This window comes from Xenopus laevis, chromosome 8S, assembly GCF_017654675.1.
Source record: "Xenopus laevis strain J_2021 chromosome 8S, Xenopus_laevis_v10.1, whole genome shotgun sequence".
In the NCBI taxonomy this organism is placed as follows: Eukaryota; Metazoa; Chordata; class Amphibia; order Anura; family Pipidae; genus Xenopus; species Xenopus laevis.
Window position 1 is genome coordinate 97,344,807 of NC_054386.1, and position 21,815 is coordinate 97,366,621.

The 21,815-nt window shown below is 39.7% G+C and overlaps 1 protein-coding gene across 1 annotated transcript in view; it reads left to right on the forward strand.

Moving 5' to 3' along the window:
• Window positions 1–15,167, forward strand: part of ntrk1.S (neurotrophic receptor tyrosine kinase 1 S homeolog) — a 61,310-nt gene extending 46,143 nt beyond the window's left edge. The window contains exons 14-17 of the mRNA XM_018233480.2: window positions 390–562; window positions 4,356–4,596; window positions 9,289–9,447; window positions 13,844–15,167. Of these exons, the coding sequence (XP_018088969.1) occupies window positions 390–562; window positions 4,356–4,596; window positions 9,289–9,447; window positions 13,844–14,029 (759 nt within the window). The 3' untranslated portion in view covers window positions 14,030–15,167. The remainder of the gene's footprint in view (window positions 1–389; window positions 563–4,355; window positions 4,597–9,288; window positions 9,448–13,843) is intronic.
• The last annotated feature ends 6,648 nt before the right edge of the window (window positions 15,168–21,815 follow it).

Here is a 21,815-nt window from a genome sequence, read left to right on the forward strand (position 1 = left end):
ATCACTATGGAATTGATTATGTCCAATACCGGTGCCAACTTAATTGTGTTTGTTCCTTTGTGTGACAATGACACGATTGTATTTTGAAGAAATTCTTCTATACAACATCACCAGTCTGGAGCGGGCTTCTAAAATACATGGTGGTCTCCCTTGGGTGCCCAGCTTTAATGTAAAATACAATGATACTTCTGGTAAATGATAACTTGTTGTTTTGAAAGGGACAGTACAGGGGCAGAGCCAAATTAAGACTAAATAGAACCCTCAGAAGGTTAGTGATTTACACTACCCAACTCCATAGTGATTTTGTCATTACTTCAAGATCCCCCAGATCAAGAATATTCTTTCCAGTGCCTGTGATTTTTTTTTTCTTATTCTGTTTGACAAACCAGGCGCTGAAGGAAGCCACTGAAAATGCCCGTCAAGACTTCCAGAGGGAAGCAGAGCTCCTCACCGTCCTTCAGCATGAACATATTGTCAAATTCTATGGCGTCTGTACTGATGGGGAACCTCTTATCATGGTCTTTGAGTACATGAAGCATGGAGACCTCAACCGCTTCCTCAGGTGAGTGTACTATTCTATCCTATGAAACATCTAAATACAAGTCTATCATGAAACACCTGCTTGGTCAATAAAACCCACCATAACTAACAGTTTACAGTTTACTTGTGCAATATAGGATGGAGCTGACAATCCGCAGGCTCTGCTGCAAAAATTACTTTATTAACACAACGGGGCCGATTCACAAAGGGTCGAATATCGAGAGTTAAAATCGAATATCGAAGTCGAAGGATTTTAGCGCAAATAGTGCGATCGAACGATCGAAGGATTATTCCTTCGATCGAACGATAAAATCCTTCGAACCGAACGATTCGAAGGATTTTAATCCAACGATCGAAGGAATATCCTTCGATCAAAAAAAGTTAGCCAAGCCTATGGGGACCTTCCGAACATTGAGTTCGGTAGCTTTTAGATGGCGAACTAGGGGGTCGAAGTTTTTTCTTAAAGAGACAGTACTTCGACTATCGAATGGTCGAACGATTTTTAGTTCGAATAGTTTGATTCGAAGTCGTAGTCGTAGTCGAAGGTTGTAGTAGCCCATTCGATGGTCGAAGTAGCCCAAAAAACACTTCAAAATTCGAAGTTTTTTACTTCGAATCCTTCACTCGAAGTTAGTGAATCGGCCCCAACATGTTTCCGATCATCACGGATCCTTTTTCACTTGAAAAAGGATCCATGATGATCCGAAACATATTGGGGCACATTTACTTAGTTCGAGTGAAGGAATAGAATAAAAAAAACTTCGAATTTCGAATGATTTTTTGGGCTACTTCGACCATCGAATTGGCTACTTCGACCTTCCACTACGACTTCGATTTGAATCAAACTAAAAATCATTCAATTATTCGACCATTCGATAGTCGAAGTACTGTCTCTTTAGAAAAAACTTTGACCCCCTACTTGGCCAAGTAAAACCTACCGAACCTCAATGTTAGCCTATGGGGAAGGTCCACATAGGCTTTCTAACAAATTTTTGATCGAAGGAAAATCGTTCGATCGATGGATTAAAATCCTTCGTATCGTTCGATTTGCGGTAAATCCTTCGACTTCGATATTCGAAGTTGAAGGATTTAACTTCGACAGTCGAATATTGAGGGTTAATTAACCCTCGATATTCGACCCTAAGTAAATGTGCCTCATTGTGTTAATAAAGTAATTTTTGCAGCAGAGCCTGTGGATTGTCAGCTCCATCCTATCCAATATTGCACAAGTAATACGTTTGGCCTGGCTGGTGTGGCCTGAATAGGAAAGTGAGCAGATATACAGCTGGAGATCGTTTGAACAAAACTCCATTAACAGTTTACTTGTATGTGACTCCTCTGTCCCCAGCTCTCCTGCTTGAGGACACCTCTGTTTTTCATTTGGCAACACAAAAATTGCTTCAAAGAAGAATTCTGACTGTATATCTTTAGGGCGAGGTCACACGGGGCGTTTTTACTTTGCATTTTTAAAAGCTTGCGGTCGAGCTTCAATACGCACAAAAAGAAGCCCTACTGAAAATAATGGAATACGCACAATAGCAATTCCCACTGGGCGTTTGTGAGCCAACATCGGCCACGAAATGCCAATACGCCATATTATCAAGCTCTATGGGATCCGCACGTTTGGAAATACACTTAACTTAAATATGCCATGTATTTTCAATATGGCGGTCAAACTCTCGCGAGATGGATTGGACATATACATATTTGCGGAGTTGTCTGCTGGTGATGTAATTACGTTGTGTATGACAATCAGTCCGGCTACATTTTGCATGTAAATTGCTTTTCCACTTGGCTTTTTTTCACAAACGTTTAACAAAATTCTTCTGAACGGAAACACAAACGCAAAGTAAAAATGCCCTGTCGCTCTCCAGTCTCTCCCTCACACCCTCTAAGGGCAGACAAACCCTCTGATTCGGGGAAATTAGTCGCCCAGTGACAAATCTCCTCTTCTTCTGGGCAAGTAATCTCCCCGAACTACCTCCCGCAGGCTAGAATTTAATTTTTTTCCGAAGTCGCCCGAAGTTGCCGGAGATTTACATTCTACCCAGCGTGAGGCAGTTCAGGGAGAATCTCCCCGAATCTGAGCGTGTGTCTCTGCCCTAATAATCTGGCTCCTTCTACTGGCCCTTCCCTTTCTGGAAGTTCCATTCACTGAGGCTGTTGGCCTCAGAATTCAAATCCTTCGACTTCGAATATCGAAGTCGAAGGATTTAGTGCAGATAGTACGATCGAACGATCGAAGGATTATTCCTTCGATCGAACGATTAAATCCTTCGAATCGTTCGATTCGAAGGATTTTAATCCAACGATCGAAGGAATATCCTTCGATCAAAAAACTTAGAAAAGCCTACGGGGACCTTCCCCATAGGCTAACATTGAGTTCGGTAGCTTTTGGATGGCGAACTAGGGGGTCGAAGTTTTTTTTAAAGAGACAGTACTTCGATTATCGAATGGTCGAATAGTCGAACGATTTTTAGTCAAAGTCGTAGTCGAAGGTCGAAGTAGCCCATTTGATGGTCGAAGTAGCCCAAAAAACACTTTGAAATTCAAAGTTTTTTTACTTCGAATCCTTCACTCGAAGTTAGTGAATCAGCCCCATATAGTCTGCCTGGCCTTGGAACTGTCCCAATACTTCCTCATCCATGTACAAGAATGTGGTCCATACCTGTCTTGGAGGCAGCCAAATGCAAACAACGTGCATGAAATAACTGCACACAGGCGCTAAACTAAGCATTTATCTCCCTCTTCGAGACAGAGATTTATTGCCTGAGTTTCTCTCATGCTCTAAATTAAAGCATTGTCATCTTCCTTGTTATTTTCCTGTCTTTTATTCTCAATGTTCCGTGCCGCTACCTCTCCTCCCCTCCAGATTTCAATTATAATTGTCTCACAAGTGACTTCTCTCTCTCAGCTAATGCAATCCTCCTTGCAATATTGATTAGATTAGCTGTCTGCGAGGCTTAAATAGAAGGAGATTGTCCATCAGTTGAAATAAACAGAGACTTTTTGATTGGCCCCGTAGGTATTAGACATAGACGCGGTGCTGCCAGTGGTGTGGCGCAGTGTCGGGGTTCCTGAAGGGAAAATCTGAAAAAGAGACACCATTTTTTATGACTGTTATTACAATGGAATTCGTTTCACATTTTAGTTACGCCATATTTAATGTGCAGACAGCAGTTTTCAATGCAATTTGCAATTGGTCTTGCGGTTTAGGAATAGGGATGCACCCAATCCACTAATTTTGGATTCGGCCGAACCCCTGAATACTTTGCGTAAGATTCGGCCGAATACTGAACCGAATCCTAATTTGCATATGCAAATTAGGGGTGGGAAGGGGTAAACATTTTTTACTTCCTTGTTTTGTGACAAAAAGTCACGTGATTTTTCCTCCCGTCCCTAATTTGCATATGCAAATTAGGTTTCGGATTCGGTTCGGCCGGGCAGAAGGATTCGGCCGAATCTGAATCCAGCTGAAAAAGGCCGAATCCTGGCCGAATCCTGGATTCGGTGCATCCCTATTTAGGAACAATTACATTTCTGCCATAACCCAAGGTGAGAACCTTTCCACAGGAGGGTCTTTACAAGGGCAGCAACAAAAAAAGCAAAAATACTTCTATTAAATTCACTGACCAGTGGCGCGTGTTTTCAGGCATTTCTACCACGGTGTCATTTAGCCTAATGGGAACAACCTTTACATACACGAAACTCAAAGAAAAGCTTGTTATAAAGCTGGGATGATATTGCTCCTAAAACCTCTAAGTTGGGGCATGATATTGAGAAACACACTTTTATCCATGTTTTGCTCTGCCCAGATCCCATGGGCCTGATGCCAAAATCCTGGACAATGGCAATGGCCAACCATATGGACAGCTTAACCTGACGCAGATGCTCCAGATTGCCTCCCAGATTGCTTCAGGAATGGTCTACTTAGCTTCACTCCACTTTGTCCACCGGGATCTTGCTACAAGGAACTGCCTGGTTGGCAATAATCTAGTGGTCAAGATCGGGGATTTTGGCATGTCAAGAGACATCTACAGCACAGATTACTACAGGGTAAGAGAACCAAAATAAATTTAGATAATTACAGTACAATATGTACAATAAAAGATAAGGGTGAACCATTTTATATGCTAATTTGCTTATTTGAACTAAGCCAAGAACCTGTCTCTGATGATGAAGATTTGTGTGGTGGTCACGTGCAAGGGTTGGAGTGGCGTGTGGGTTACAGTGCCTTATATGTGTGATTCATCATGTATTTATTAGGAGTGCCCCTAATTTAAGACTCCTCCCCTGGTCCCTCGCAGATGCCAAGTATTTGAACCTGAAACTCACCTTACCCACCCTTAGAATTGTCATCTAAAGTCCTTCAATATCTGTCCAAAGCAGTGGAGCAGAAAGCAGGGCAGGAAAGGTCACAGTTTTAGTAGAGGTTTTATGAAGGATCATGTTGGCATTTGGGTGGCCTAATAGGTGGGAGATTATTGTATGTCTGTCTAGTGGTTTATGCAAAGGGTAGGAGGGTGGCAGTGGGTGGTAGCTGAGAAATATACTACTTTCTGGTTCTAACCACATCCACAAGCATCTCCACACAACCTGTGTGAGTTTTAGGTGGATGTGTGGTGGAGGGTGGTGTGTTTATCATGGTGGTTGGGGTATCTTTGAGTATTGCTGGGTTATGATGGTGTAAATATCTTAAAGAATGGCTAATTCTAAGCAACTTTTCAGTTGGTCTTCATTATTTATTTTGTATAGTTTATTTAATTATTTGCCTTTTCTTATGACTTGCAAATGGGGGTCGCTGACCCCATCTAAAAATCAAACACTTTGTAAGGCTACACATTTACCCGGTTTCTGGGTATTATGCAGGTACCAGCTAAATCCGAACCAAGCTCTGGACTCCACCACAAGCCGCCAAATGAAATGGGTAGATTTTTAGGAAAACATTAGTGTTAGCCATTCAGCCAAAGTTTCATGAATATTGAAGATGGCACCCAACTCTTCAAGGGTATCTAGGAGAGCAAATCACTATTTTCCCAAAATTTCAGACCTTCAAACTGAGACTTCTGCTCTAAGCCCCCCTTGGGTGGCCAGGCCCACACTTTGGTGACCACTTGTTTAAACTAAAGCTGGCCATACATGTAAAGATGGATCATTTACCAATATGCCCACCTGGTCCACCTTGTCCACCCAACGGCCAAATGATTAAATCACAATGCCGGACAAGCAGGCCGTAGGAGTATGGACCATATCAACTAGTCAATGTGTTCCTCATCCCAACAGGGACAATTTCCAGTAGAGTAGAAACAGATCCAGCAGGTCAGATAGTGGTTTGATAAGCAGATTTTTTCCCCAAGCAGCAGATGTAAGAATTGAAATGAGAGAAGGCGAGACGGCTCTGCCCTATTTGTCGAATTATCCCAGATCTCAATAACACAGTGTAACACTCACTAGTCAGCCAACGAGAGGCAAGACCAGATCCATGCTAAATATCTGACACCGATGTTCTGATCCTTATCAGCGCCTGCAGGGAATCCAGAACAGTCACAACCTCCACTGGCTCCGGAGACTCGGATCATTTCCCAGCCTTAATAAAACCATAGCCTCCTTATCCATAGCCTCCTTATCTCTATGGAATATACAATACACACACATATACAATATATTATATATATACAGTATAGTATGGGTCAGGGCAGCACTCCGCTTCTGCGTTAGCCTTGGGTGCACAGTAAAGGCTCCAAGATATAATAAATAAGACCAGCAACACTAAGATTTCTTATGGTAATAAATGAATATATTAAAAAATGAATATGTATAGGCTATTCATGCTTTTTTTAATATATTAATTTTCTACCATAAGAAATCTCGGTGTTGCTGGTCTTATTTAATATATATTATATACTATATACTAAAAAGGGTTTTGTGAATGTTTTTGTCCCATTGGAACTGTACCTCGAGGAAGCAATTAACAATTTAACTTATTAACTTGAAATGCAAATTTTAAAAAAAACAGTTGAGGAAAGGTTGCATATTTTTCCACATTTTCAACTGTTTTTGGTTAAAATATCTGACACAAGCCCCTAAAATACCAGTTATGAGATCCATCACCATTAAATTAGGATTTTCCTCCTGATCCTGAGTTTATATTTGCAAAGAAACAATCCCAATGAGCCGAGAGCTACTATTTGTCAGGTATGGCATTGATCCAGAGCAGGGAGTTTTATTGCCTGATGTACCTGCCAAATTGGCTGTTAGTTTGGGACAGTCCATCCGTCTTCATTTTGTTAAAGGCCTCCAGCGAGATTTGAACTTGTGACATCCTGAATGGAACAGACCAGTTCTTTCCCTTTTAGCCACGGTGAGGGAGCCTCACAGTAAGATCCCTATACATATTTAATGCAGTTCTGTGATAGGAAAAGAGAGAACATCTTTTTTCCATCCAGGGAAATAGATGGATAGAAGAACTTAAAGTGTGCAGAAGCAACATGGGCCAAGTTATTGCTAATTTGAAGGAGTGTGATTATATGAAAGATAATCAGCTTGCTATTAAGTACATTGAACAGACAGGAACTGTTGTCTTAAAGACGCATACAGCTTAGACAAGTGCTTCCTAAAATGTGGGGCCACCCCTTGGGGGATCCTGGAGAATCATGGGGTTCTGAAGGCCCATTAGGGTGAGATTTCATTAGACTGTCTGTTTGCTCATCAAGATACTCCTGAATGCTTAGCATTGGACTTTGGGGAGAACACTTACTTACTCATCTATATATATATATATATATATATATATATATATATAAAATACACAAAAGCCATGAATATCTTGTAAATTATATCCTTATAAATGATGAGTAGCGATGTCATCAGTTATAAATGGTGAGTAGTGATGTCATCAGTTATAAACGGTGAGTAGTGATGTCATTTCTGTCACATGACTCACTAAAACTTGTGTATTATAATAAATAAAGTACCCCCTGTTGCAAAATATGAGGCTATTAGAAGTGACCTCGGAATTCCATGACCTGTATATATATATGGTCATGAAACTCCTCGGTAATACCCTTATAATTTACAAGAGGAGGTATTTTATTCATTATATTTTGTTGGAAAAATGAATGGCTGATACAGAAAAGTTTTCATATATCTTTGCTAGGGATGCACCGAATACAGGATTCGGTTTGGGATTTGGCCGAATCCTTCTGCCTGGCTGAACCGAATCCGAATTTGCATATGCAAATTTGGATTCGGTATTCGGACAAATCTTTCCCGAGGATTCGGGGGTTCGGCCAAATCCAAAATAGTGGATTCGGTGCATCCCTAATCTTTGCTATGAGCTAAAGGGGGTGCTGTCTAAAGGGGGCATCAATTAAAAAGTTTTGAGAAAGGTTAAGAGTAATGACGAAACGTTGCCTTGTTGTTTGGTCTAATAAATTTAAGGTTTTTCTTTTTGCAACAAAGAGGTGTTAGAGCTGTATTTTTTTCCTGTATTTCAATCAAAAAGTTTGACCACCACAGCTGTAGACCCTAATTTAACGCCACCAAATCAGCCTGCATAGAACATTACAGGAGTCTGGAGGGGAAATATCATCTGTTATATAGAAAAAAAAAGGCTCAGAAAAAGTGAATAACCTTCACTAGATAAAAAATACAATCTAGTCAAGAACAATGGTTGAGTATTAACCAAAATATCAACCTTCCAGGAGAGATTTCCAGGAGGTTTGTGACCACATTGACTACTCAGTTACAACCCAACCAAACCCTTGGTTCCCGCCCCAGCCCATATATTTACACCAATAAATCCAAGATGATGTGGATGAAAATACCCATAACTTTGAAACTTTTGGCTACGTTTTATATTTTTTATTCGAATTAACCTTAAAAATAACTTTGCTGATGATGATATAAAAAAGTGTTTTCCTGTTGTTTTTGATTATTTCTAATATTTTTTGGCTTCATCCGGTCCCCAGATTGAAGTCCAAATGGTAGGGTAACTAGAAGTCCCTGGGCCCCACAGCAAAATATTTTAGATCCAACACCCCCATCAAATTTGGGGAAGATTATCTGTTTTTCACACTTTTTATTGACTTTGTGCATCAGCACTCCCTTTAGGGTTCTCTATACTCCTGGTACAGGTATAGGATCCGTTATCCTGAAACCCATTATCCAGAAAGCTCCAAATTACGGAAAGGCTGTCTCCCATAGACTCCATTTTATCCAATTAATCAAAAATGTTTAAAATGATTTCCTTTTTCTCTGTAATAATAAAACAGTAACTTGTACTTGATCCCAACTCAGATATAATTAATCCTTATTGGAAGCAAAACCATCCTATTGGGTTTATTTAATGTTTACATGGTTTTCTAGTAGACTTAAGGTATGAAGATCCAAATTACAGATATATCCATTATCTAGAAAATCCCAGGTCCAGAGCATTCTGGATAACAGGTCCCATACCTGTACTTAACACCCTATCTCTCCTAACACCACGAGGAAGCATAAACCCCTGTTACTATGGGCCCAGTTCCCAGTTATAGTAATATAAAACTGACAATAATTAAATATTTTTAATAAAGGAAGGGTCACTGACCCTAGCAACCAGGGAGAGCTTAAAAGTCACATGTGCTGTTATTGCTCTGAATTCAAGAGCAAATCCTGGATTCTGTGTCCCTAATATTAATAATTGTTTGTGTTTCTGTACGTTGGTGTTAAATTGTCTAACAATACAATGAATTAATCTTGCTGCAGGTTGGGGGTCGCACCATGCTACCCATTCGCTGGATGCCACCCGAGAGCATTCTGTATAGGAAATTCACCACGGAAAGTGATATCTGGAGCTTTGGGGTGGTGCTGTGGGAAATATTTACCTGTGGGAAGCAGCCTTGGTACCAACTGTCTAATACAGAGGTGAGTCAACTGTTTCAGCCCTTGCAGGGGCAACACTGTACAGAATTATATAGTCACAATAAAAAGGGATTGTTTTTGCCTGACAGAAAGATGTTCTGTCTGGGTGGGAACCTAACAGAACGACATTAGCTTAAAGGATAATTAAACCATTAAAATAAGAATGTAAAATGGACAAGAGTACTATTCTAAGCACATTTGCAATTTACATTCATTATTTATTTTGTTTTTATTCCAAGATATTAAGGGATACATGTGCTGTTAATATGAATGAATTTTGTTACAACAGCGCCACCTGCTGGTCAGTTTCCCACCAGTCTGACCACCAAGTAGTCAAGGAAGTTGTCAGGAGAAAGAAAGAGGCTGCTCTGATGATCTTCTGCTTAGGAAAGATTTGAGAGAGGTTTCTATTTTTTGTCCTAAGTAGAAGAACATCAGATCAGCCTCTTTCTTTTTCCTGACAACTTCCTTGACTACTTGGTGGTCAGACTGGTGGGAAACTGATCAGCAGGTGGCGCTGTTGTAACAAAATTCATTCATATTAACAGTACATGTGTCACTTAATATCTCGGAATGAAAAAAGAATTAATAATGAATGTAAATGACAAAAGTGCTTAGAATAGCATTCTCATCAATTTTGCATTCACTAATTTTAAAGGTTTACGTATCCTTTAATTTACTGATACAGGAAGAACGTTCTGATTATCTGCTCAATTCCATCTCATTTAGGCCTCCTGCCTGTTGTTCCCAAAAATACTCAGAAATTGATCGTAAATGAATACGTTGTTGCTTATAGGGGCTTCTAATGTACCAGCATGATGTTTTGCATTAGCAAATAAAGATATTGCCTCAGGGAGACCTCAGATGGGATTCCCTGAACACTAAGAGCAAAACAGTTTATAGGCCAGAATGATGAAGAAAGAATGGCTCCCCTGGGTTTCCACTCTAGGTTATAATGGGAGCCCATGTGTGCATTGCATATAATAGAGAGGGATATTATAACACTTATAAATATAGGTTAGCTTTAAACTATTGCTCTTAAATAGACAGTAAGTTATGAGCTCATGGCTTATTATGTGCGCTAAGCATTTCCTTTTGTATAGAGTATAGATCATTATCTATGTAGACGATTAATTCTCTGTATATTAAGGTTAATACCGCTAGCTGTCTACTTGTTTTCTGTAGACACTGCAGTATGAGGGTAAAGCTTGCCGGCCAGTTGGAATGTCTCCTCCCGACTCCACTGTATTATCTTCCTCCTCCATAGATAATAACAGCTTTAAAATCTAAGCAAAATGAGTGGGATACCTGAGCAAGTATAGTCTTGGTATTTGCTGTTTCCTCCAATCATGTCATCCCTATTGTCATTAAAATACAAGATACCAGCAGTGTAAAAGTGCTAATATCATGATAATGAAAAGATAACACAAAATTGCAATTTTAAAAATTAAAAATGGAGCATGAGGGTCCTCTTGTCATCACTCATTAGCATAAAATGAGGTTATCAAAGGATAAGTTTACCTCCAATGCTCATTTGCATTGCACAAATCTTATTAAGTAAACTTTTAAGATAGGTGAATGTAAAATTGATGAGAGTGCTATTCTAAGAACTTTTTTTATTTATTTATTCTAAGAACTTTTGTTATTTATTCTTTTTTCATTTCAAGATATTAAGGGAAACATGTACTGTTAATATGAATGAATTTTGTTACAACAGCGCCACCTGCTGGTCAGTTTCCCACCAGTCTGACCACCAAGTAGTCAAGGAAGTTGTCAGGAGAGAGAAAGAGGCTGTTCTGATGTTCTTCTGCTTAGGAATAAAATTAGAAACCTCTGGCAAATCTTTCCTAAGCAGAAGAACATCAGAGCAGCCTCTTTCTTTCTCCTGACAACTTCCTTGACTACTTGGTGGTCAGACTGGTCAAAAACTGACCAGCAGGTGGCGCTGTTGTAACACAATTCATTTATATTAACAGTACATGTATCCCTTAATATCTTGGAATGAAAAAAGAATAAATAATGAATGTACATTACAAAAGTGCTTAGAATAGCACTCTCATCAATTTTACATTCACTTATTTTAAAGATTTACTTATCCTTTAGATTTGCGAAATGCAAATGAGCAGGGAAGTATTGGAGGAGTCGCTTCTCCATTTTGACAGTGTAGGAGCCAATACCCAGTAGGATTAGGGAAATTAGATAGAAAGTGTAAATAAAATTGCCCAGATATTGCTTTTACATCATCTTTTGGGGATTTTATTTATCCCCTAAACAATCCACCCATTCTTGCCTTAAAATTTCGAGTGTCTTCCATGTCAGGAAAGCTATTTCAATAAATAAATCAAATTCAATTTTACTTTTTATTTATTTTTTTTCCAATGCGTGAAGGAGATAATCAGATTCTCGCTGCCCTATGGGCCTTGTAACCGACCTTCTCAGGAACTAGAGACGCTAATGAACTCAAGAGACACCCGGATAAGTGGATTTTTCCCCTCACGGAGAAGCATCGGGTTACTCTGGGCTGGGAGAGCCTAAGCAGGGAGTTAGGGGGAATTTTCAAACACAACATTATTTATTTTTGACAACTAATTGACAACTAATTTTATTTACAGATACTTGTGACTCTTAAGTGGCAGAGAGCTGAAATGAAAACCCCATTTATATATATGATGAGAGTATGTGATACGCGGCACTGACCGCAATGAGACACAATCTACAGGGACTGTACTTGCAAACACAGACAAATACACTCAAGCTGTTCTTATATAATCTAATTCTGTCACCTGTTATTTATTAACATTGGATTCTCAGCCATAAAGAGGCACCAGATGCATCAAATTGTGCACAGATATTACACTGTGCGTTCTTATGGCATAAAAGATAAGCGTCCACCAAGCTGAAGCCTTTGCTCAAATCATATATTTGCCTATTAATCAGGTGAAAGTTGCATCTAGAATTTATGAGCAGGGGGTTTCGCCTTGTTCAAATTAGCATTTGTATCTGAGTCATTGGGCAAAAGTCTGCTGTGCCAATTGACACAAGGCACTGTGGGATCAGTGGAATTCAGGGCCTTAATCAGGGGGGCACAGGGGGTACTTTTGTACCAGGCCCAGGCCTAAAGGGGGGCCCGGCTGTGCTGCACTTCCTGCAGAAGTCTTGAAGAGCCGAAGTCCCAAAGAGCCAAGGTCCTGATGCCGCGAAAAGACCCGAAGCCACGAACGGAGCCAAAGTTGAAGTCCTAAAGACGCAAAAAGACACAAATCAATGAAAGGAGCCGAAGTTAAAGTCCTGAAGCTGTGAAAAGCTCCGAAGCCAAGAAAGGAGCCAAAGTTGACGTTCTGAAGCCATAAAATGAGCCGAAGTTGAAGTCCTGTAGCCTCGAAAAGACCCAAAGCCAAGAAAAGAAGCCAAAGTTGAAGTCCTGAAGCCTCGAAAAGACCCAAAGCCAAGAAAAGAAGCCAAAGTTGAAGTCCTGAAGCCGTGAAAGGAGCCGAAGTTGAAGTCCTGAAGTTTTTTTTTAATTTTGTTAAACCCCTGGCCACCATTGTATTATTTCAATACTCTATAGGCCCCTGCCACTAATGTTTTTTAAAAAAAATATTCTCTGGGGCCCCAATGTTTCTTTTGTAAGGGAGGGCCCTGGCACCAACTTTTTTTTAACTTATGGGGGGCCCTGGCGCCACAGTTTTTTTTAACTTATAAGGGGGTCCTCACCATCTATGGCTTTTTACAACTTGTGGGGGGGTGACAGTTTTTAACGCTGATGTGATCTTTAAACTGTGGTGTGGGCGGGATCTGGGGTGGGGCTTGGGGGCTGCGGTGGGGCTTGAACAGGGCCTCCTGATTTCTAATGGCAGCCCTGGGGAAATTACCATCATGTTTAGGGTGGAGGTAGCTCCAGGGTTAGGTTTGAAAACCACCCGGTTTTTCAAAGTAAACTGTCCAGTTCAAAACTTTCTGCCCAGTTAGTAGCATTCTGAAACCAACCAGAGGTCCATTGAATTGCAACCGAGTGTCATTAACCCCACCACTCCCTTGAAATAGCATAGTTCCATCCCAATATCATCATGCCCACCCCAATGTCATTAACTTGCTCCTTTGTTCAGTTTTAACCACTGGCAAAGGTGGCAACTCTATCAATGGTTCCCCAGAGTCAACAGAAGCAGTTGCACAGAAGAAGCAGACTGTGCAGTCAATATGTGCTCTCCATTGCATCTGCATTTGCAAATTACCCCTATTCTTTTTTCTCCTTGATGAAACTTGTATTTCCTTGATGAAATTATACAATAGTCTAATAGAGTTCCTAAATAATGTTTGTTTTCTGTTATTTTTGTTGGTATATGATGCATGGTCAGTGTTTCTTCTCTACCTAACCATTTCCTTGTAATTGTCTTTGAAGGCCATCGAATGCATCACCCAAGGACGGCAACTGGAAAGACCTAGGACCTGCCCTACAGAAGTCTACAATATCATGCAAGGGTGTTGGCAGAGGGAACCACAGCAGAGGCTAAATATTAAAGAGATCCACAACAAGCTTCAAGCCCTTGTGAAGGCCCCACCAGTATACTTAGACATCTTGGAGTAAAAAGACAAATCTAAGAGAGGTCTTCTGCTAAGTTCAACTTTCAGAAAGGGACCAAGTTCTTTCAAAGAAAATTTTAAAAAAATGACTCCTCAGTCCCAGAAATCAACTATACGTATACACCACCTGGCTTTGTCAGTATTTAAGATGCATATGCTTCTGATGGAATATATGTCTATCTCCATAAGTCACGGGACAAGAAGTATCTGAGAATTGTTAATGATCAATAATGGGGTTGAGTAAAGAAGATGAGAAGAAAACTATGCCCTTATTTTGGCATCAGTGCTGAAGAGGACTTCTTCCATAATGTCCATAGGAATATTACTGGAAGAGGACATTGACTTAAGTCAAGATAGATGTGCTGGTACAGAATTTAAAGCATAACTTTAGACTGTAGCAACTGAAGTGGCCAAGATTTTGACTCTTTTCACCAATATGCCTTCTCCTCCCAACCATGGAAACCATGTATTTTCCTTCCGATGTGGCTGAGATACATCAAGAGCCCACCAGCCCATGTAAATGTTTTATTCCTGTGACCAGAAAATAATTAACATTGGCAAATCCCTCTTTTACTTATTCTAAGCAACAGATCTACGGCTAAACTTGGCTTAAACTGGTTCTGACAGAAGGTTCCAATGGAATGGTCTGGCTTCTAATGGAACTTAAGTAGAGCAGAGAATGTCAGAATTGTAAAACTAAACACAGCATGTTGTCTAATAAGAAATTCTGGCCTCTAATGGGATGCCACTCATCCCTTATGGCTTTCCAAGATGGTACTTTTTTTTTATTATTATTTGTTGCACTTATCTGCTCAGTCAGGTTCTACACAGTCACAGAATGTTTGTTATGAATTGATTCTCAGTATGAAAAGGCATTGTTTATGTCTGTAGTTCTCAGACACTCTATGTATATGCTGTATTATAGGGAAATGTGACTTTATTTATAACTGACCAAGTGTGTGAGAAGTTAGTCCTTTCCATAGAAGAAAGAAATCAACAAATGAGATGTTAGAGAGAACTTGGGGAGGGTTTGGGTCTATTTAATGAAATAAAACGTGAAATCTTTATTACACGGTGTGTTCTTGAGTCATAAAGATTGATAGCAACAAGTGCAAAGGAAAACACAGTATTAGTATCTACAACTTAAACGTTTGGTGTCTACAATTCTTCTGTTCTAACGTAGGATTCTTCTGAGTGGTTGCTGGTGTTCATCTCTACTGGCTCAAAATCAACACATCAATTTAGAGCTGTAAGGTAGTTCATACAGAAAATGAATGAGATACTATATGGCATGTCATCCCAACTGAGACCACTGATAGACACTGCTGCTTCCCGTTTTAAACCAAGGAAAGGGTTAGAATCTAGCTTTCCATTTTCCGTTTCCGTTTTAGAGAAACTTTCTGTTAAATATGTTTTAAAAATTGTGAAAGGTTTGAGATATTGGGTGAATGGGTGCTCGGATATTCCTGGAGTGGTAGCAGGTTGACATAGTTTTCATATAATGTATCTGTAACCTTGTTACGAGCTAGGAGAAGACCTGAGCATATTTGAGTGAGGAAGCCTAGTATACATGCAAAGGGTATGAATTACACACTACTGAACCTTAATAATAGTATGCCTAGTGTACAGCAATGCTAGAACAGTTCTAAAAAGCATGCAGAACACCAGTGTTTCTTCCCCCCCCCCCACTATGGTCTTTTAGACTTACTGTATTTTTGGTTCCACTGAGTCCTTTCCACATACAAAGCAGTTGTGTTAATATCCTCTTACTCTGCTGGCTCCATACACTTGTGGTTTTTAAAAGCAGCAACCACTTTGTTATTGGATTGAATGCAAGTGGAGCTCAACCGTGATGTAACGAGGCTTATATAGATAAGACGACATTGATTACTAAACACTTTCTGCCCACCGCATCTTGAACCATTTGGGTTCTGGTGGATTTACTGTTGAATCTGCCTATCTTTACACACTATCCATTTTCTTCGCGTCCACTTAAAATAGATGTAATAAGATTTGAAAATATATTTGACGGTATCGATAGCCAGTTTGCGACTGAGCGGCAGAGAGCCCTAGAAAATAAGTGCAAATGGAAAATAACCAAAGTCTCAGTTGCTTTCTGCATATACTGTCGCTCTGATCAAGACCTGGGACCAGAAATTGTACAAAATATTCAAGTTTTTGTATTAAGAGACTTATATTTGAAATTTTATTTTTTGTCAACATCTCTCCCATTTTCTATTCTTCTTACCTCCCTTTCTGCATCATACAGAAGACTATAATGGCCTTGTTATTGTCAAACCAAAGGGTTGGGTAGATAGGAGAACCTGGAAGTTCTCACTGGCCTATCCATGCTCTAAAGCAGTGATTCCCAACCAGTGGCAAGAGATGCGATTGATTAGACTTGAGGCTGCTGGGAAATAAAGCACACATTTGAAAAGACAGGGGATGCCTTCCAGGCCCAGCAGTTAGGTAAAGGCAACCAGAGATTGGCCCTTCCTCAGAGACCAGCAGAGCCTCACATCATTATTATCTAGCGTTGTAGGAACACTGTAGAAGCACAACATTGAACAACGTTGCTGTGGCTTGATGTAGATAGAATATGAGTGAGTCATTGGAAGGTTTCATGAAATTTGAGATGCATTGGTGCAACTCAGGGCTCATCTTAAACGCCACTTCAGCTCAAATACAGTTGACTCTCCAGCCCTAATGGTATTGAGCAATGCTGTCAAAATCTGGGAAAATACTGTATATTATGTACCATAACATTTCACATTTGCTAATAAGTGGCCAAAACTAACATAAATATTTTAAAGGCTGGTGAATGACCATGGCACGGTTTGGGGCAACACAGAAGTAATTTGGGAGGTGACTTTGAGAAAAGGTTAAAGGGATACTGTCATGGGAAAATAATTTTTTCAAAATGAATCAGTTAAAGGAAAACTATACCCCCCAAACAATGTAGGTCTCTATTAAAAGATACTGAGTAAAACAGCTCATGTGTAAAACCCTGCTTCATGTAAATGAACCATTATCATAATAATATACTTTTTTAGTAGTATGTGCCATTGGGTAATCATAAATAGAAAATTGCCATTTTAAAAAATAAGGGCCGCCCCCTGAGATCGTAAGATTCACTGTGCACACATACAAACCACATGTAAGGTCACATGAGCCAATTAACAGACAGAGTTCTGCCTTTTGCTTCCTCACTTCTTCCTGTTTACAGTTAGTGTTGTAGTATTTCTGGTCAGGTGATCTCTGAGGCAGCACAGATAGAGTCACGAAATGGTGGTTCAAGGCAAGAGATGTAAAAGGGCAATATTTATGTAAATATATATTCCAGTTTGGTAAGATTCTTTAATATGTCATTCAATTTGATATAAACTATCTGTTGCTTAAGTATTCATTTTGGGGGTATAGTTTTCCTTTAATAGTGCTGCTCCAGCAGAATTCTGCACTGAAATCCATTTCTCAAAAGAGCAAACAGATTTTTTTATATTCAATTTTGAAATCTGACATGGGGCTAGACATATTGTCAATTTCCCAGCTGCCCCAAGTCATGTGACTTGTGCTCTGATAAACTTCAATCACTCTTTACTGCTGTACTGCAAGTTAGAGTGATATCACCCCCCTCCCTTTCCCCCCCAGCAGCCAAACAATAGACCAATGGGAAGGTAACCAGATAGCAGCTCCCTAACACAAGATAACATCTGCCTGGTAGATCTAAGAACAGCACTCAATAGTAAAAACCCATGTCCCACTGAGACACATTCAGTTACATTGAGAAGGAAAAACAGCAGCCTGCCAGAAAGCATTTCTCTCCTAAAGTGCAGGCACAAGTCACATGACTGGGGGCAGCTGGGAAATTGACAAAATGTCTAGCCACATGTCAGATTTCAAAATTGAATATAAAAACTGTTTGTTCTTTTGAGAAATGGATTTCAGTGCAGAATTCTGCTGGAGTAGCACTATTAACTGATGTGTTTTGCAAAAAAACATGTTTTCCGATGACAGGATCCCTTTAATATAGATGAGGAGCATTGAAGGTCATTGATGTTTACTTTCCTGAAAAAGATTTTGTGGTCATTTGGGCATCCAGCATTAGACTTGAGAGAGCGCATGTGAAGTATCTTGCAAGTAGTAATCCAGTTCCACAATCCCATGCATCTTCTATGATTAACACAGCTGTCAAGAAGTATGCAAGGCATTGTGGGAACTGGAGTATTGGCCAATGGATAGATGGGTTCTGCTGCTTAGTTTTAACAGTAAGGACAAGATAAAGAAAGAATAACAATGGCCAGACAAATTCCAATTCCAATGGAAATGACATTAACACAAAACTTCAATATCAAATAACAATTTGAGTGAATGTACATTTCAGAAATTTAGAATTTCATTGCACAAAATGTGATATTTAAGGACATTAAGGGGCAGATTTAATAAGGGTTGAATGGTAAATTTGTTTAAATTTTTTCTGGTCAAAACTAGAAAATTCGAATTGTGAATTATACAAACTCGAATTTTAATTTGAATTCGAATTTTGAGATTTTTCAAACCTATACCCTGGGAATAATTCGAATTTCACTATTCGCCACTTTAAACGTGCCGAGTTCATGTATAAGTCAATGGGAGAGGTCCAGTGACCAATTTGAAGATATTGTTGGCCTTCCTGATATCCGCTATTTTTTCAGAGAAAAACTCGATTCGAGTTTAGTCGATTCGAGTTTTTAGTTTTTGAGTTTTAGAAATTTGATTTTTTTCTATAACCTCCCTTGAATTTTGAGTATATTCTAATTTATTAGAATTAAAAAACCTTCGATAAATGGGCCTCCCTAACTCAGTGGGGTTTGCCATTTGTAAAATACTCCCCAACTCTCACCGAATACAAAACTAGTCCATGTTTAGTATATTATACATCCCTCCTGTCTTCTTTCTGCCTTACTGCTCCAATCATGCCCTACTGTTGGCTTCATACTCTACTACACCTACTAAAAACTCACTCTTCCCACGCATTGCTACCTTGGAGCCCCAGAAAAGTCAACCATAATTATTAATTATAGTTATTTCAGCTGGGAGAGTGACCCAGGATAGGACATTTTTGGAAAGGGAAAATGAAGACGAAAAGTTGAGCAGATATTCTTATACCATCTGCATGTGAAAAGGTGCCCTCTGCAATGCCAATCAGTTCCCCCTCATGCCAATATTTTATCAGACTGGCAGAACGAAACACGCTAGCCCCTCGCACTACATTCATATCTTGACCATGAGAGTAGATCAGTCATGATTACCTGTAGGACACAAAGTGCCCCAGGGAGAGAGGCTATGTCGCCAGCAGTGACTGTAGAGGAGCAGAAGGCCTTGGCTCATCGTCTTTCATCATGTGCTTTAATGGCTGTCACTAAGATTTAGCGGCAAATGAAAGTTAAGTCTCGCCAGGAGCTCATAAAGTAACTGAAGGAAAGCTCCTAGATATGGTGTGTTGGTCCCAATGCAAAATAAGATCCTTCTCTCACCATGGTGTCAGAAGCTCTTATTGTCAGCTGAGGGACATGACAACTCTCCCCACATTGTATAGATAGACACAATCTTCCACTATACTGTAGGATTTCAGTTTTCAAGAACTAATTCACCTCCTTTCTATTCATATACTGTATAAACAATTTATTTAGAAATGTAATTGTATATATTAGCCTTTTGCTATTGCCTTCACCAATGGTGCTGATTTATGCGCCAATGAAACATCCCTGCTGTTAAATCTCCCCCTCCCCACTCAAGAATCCCATTCCCACAATGCCTTGCACACTTCTTTTTACAGGTCTGTTACTGACAATACATGCACAGCATTATGGGAATTGAAGTGTTGCCAGGACGAGAAATTGCTCCTTTTATACTGTTTCAATAGCACATGGCGTCCAGTGCATAGAACGTCAAGCAGAAAGATAGCGATTTCAATAGCAGTTACCGATTTCAATAGCGGTCAATGAAAATTTGTAGGAAACTTCAGTAAATATCCATACTATATTTGGGAAACTTCATATGTTTTTAAAATTTTTCCCTATTGCTAACTTTGACATCAGGCACCATTTTTACAGATCAATAATGGCCAGGTGTCAACTCTACAATTTCTGATCTATAATTGAATGTCTAGATCAGCGCTGTCCAACTTCTGTGGTACCGAGGGGGGAAATTTTTCTGACCTATGTTGTGGATGTCCGATAACGGAAGCCAGTGTTGACCACTCCCTCTTTTTAAACCACACGAATTTAAACCACACCCATGTTATCTCAAGAACATTTAAGACCATGTCTACATTAATGGTAGCAACACACAAAAAAACCCAAATGGTTGACTTTGTGCAGCCAGAGATACTTTCCAAGTAAGGAGTGTGCTGCCCTTGCTGAGCTCAGCCAGAAGTTATTGTAGAGGGTTTAGATCCCCTTTAAAAGTAAACCTTTAAAATAAGTGAAAGTAAAATTGATGAGGGAGCTATTCTAAGAAAATCTGTCATGTACATTCATTAATTATCCTTTTTTCATTCCAAGATATTAAGGGATACATGTACTGTTAATATGAATGAATTGTGTTCCAACAGCGCCACCTGCTGGTCAGTTTCCCACCAGTCTGACCACCAAGTAGTCAAGGAAGTTGTCAGGAGAGAGAAAGAGGCTGCTCTGATGTTCTTCTGCTTAGGAAAAAAATAGAAACTTTTCTCAAATCTTTCCTAAGCAGATGAACATCAGAGCAGCCTCTTTCTTTCTCCTGACAACTTCCTTGACTACTTGGTGGTCAGACTGGTGGGAAACTGACCAGCAGGTGGCGCTGTTGTAACAAAATTTATTCATATTAACAGCACATGTATCCCTTAATATCTTGGAATTAAAACAAAATAAATAATGAATGTACATTACAAAAGTGCTTAGAATAGCACTCTCATCAATTTTACATTCACTTATTTTAAAGGTTTACTTATCCTTTACAATCCTGTCTACTTTTTCACTTTCTCCCTTGAGCATTATTTAAAGTGCCTGGATGTTTTACGCTGAATTTACCCTGATTTCAGTGTAGCATATGGAAATTTTGATGGGATCCATTAAAAACTGTTTCCGTTTGGAAAACAATAACAAGTACTTAGGACCATATCACACTGTGTAAGCGGTGCCTGGGAATATCAATACCGATGTGGAAAAATCCTTAACCTGTGTGTTGCTCTCATGATAAACATTCCCTCAGATCGATAAGTCTGAAAGGGTTAAACCTTTCATTTAAAATTCTGGTGGAAAATATCATTGCCCACATTTTCGGAATTACAATCAATTTGGCTTAATCAAGGTTCTGTGTTTTTATGGACTCATAAATCTGTAACTCATAACAGAGCAGTTGGTGTTAATGTGCCCTCTACTGTCAGTGAAAAACAATATTAGAAAATCAGATGTGAGTTAGGTGACCGTATAGAGCAATGCTTTTCCAGAATAGGGTCATGAGTCCATGAGTAGGTCATGGGTTGTCCATAAGGAAGCCAAATGGACCAAATTGGATTATTCAGCCCTCAAGCCAACAATCAGATTACAAGAAGACCATCTAGCTGCTGACCATATACCATACATGTAAGGGCAAATTCAGGATCAAGTGTAGATAGTGACCCTGAAGCAGCCCACACTGACATCTAACTCTCCTGCGGTTGAGTAGAGGAGGCTGGTAGAGTAAAAGGAGGCCAGTGAGGTCTGAGTCAAGCAAGGTACCAAGTAGTAGAAGAGTCATGGTCAGTTGACTCCAGTCATGGTCATGGTTGG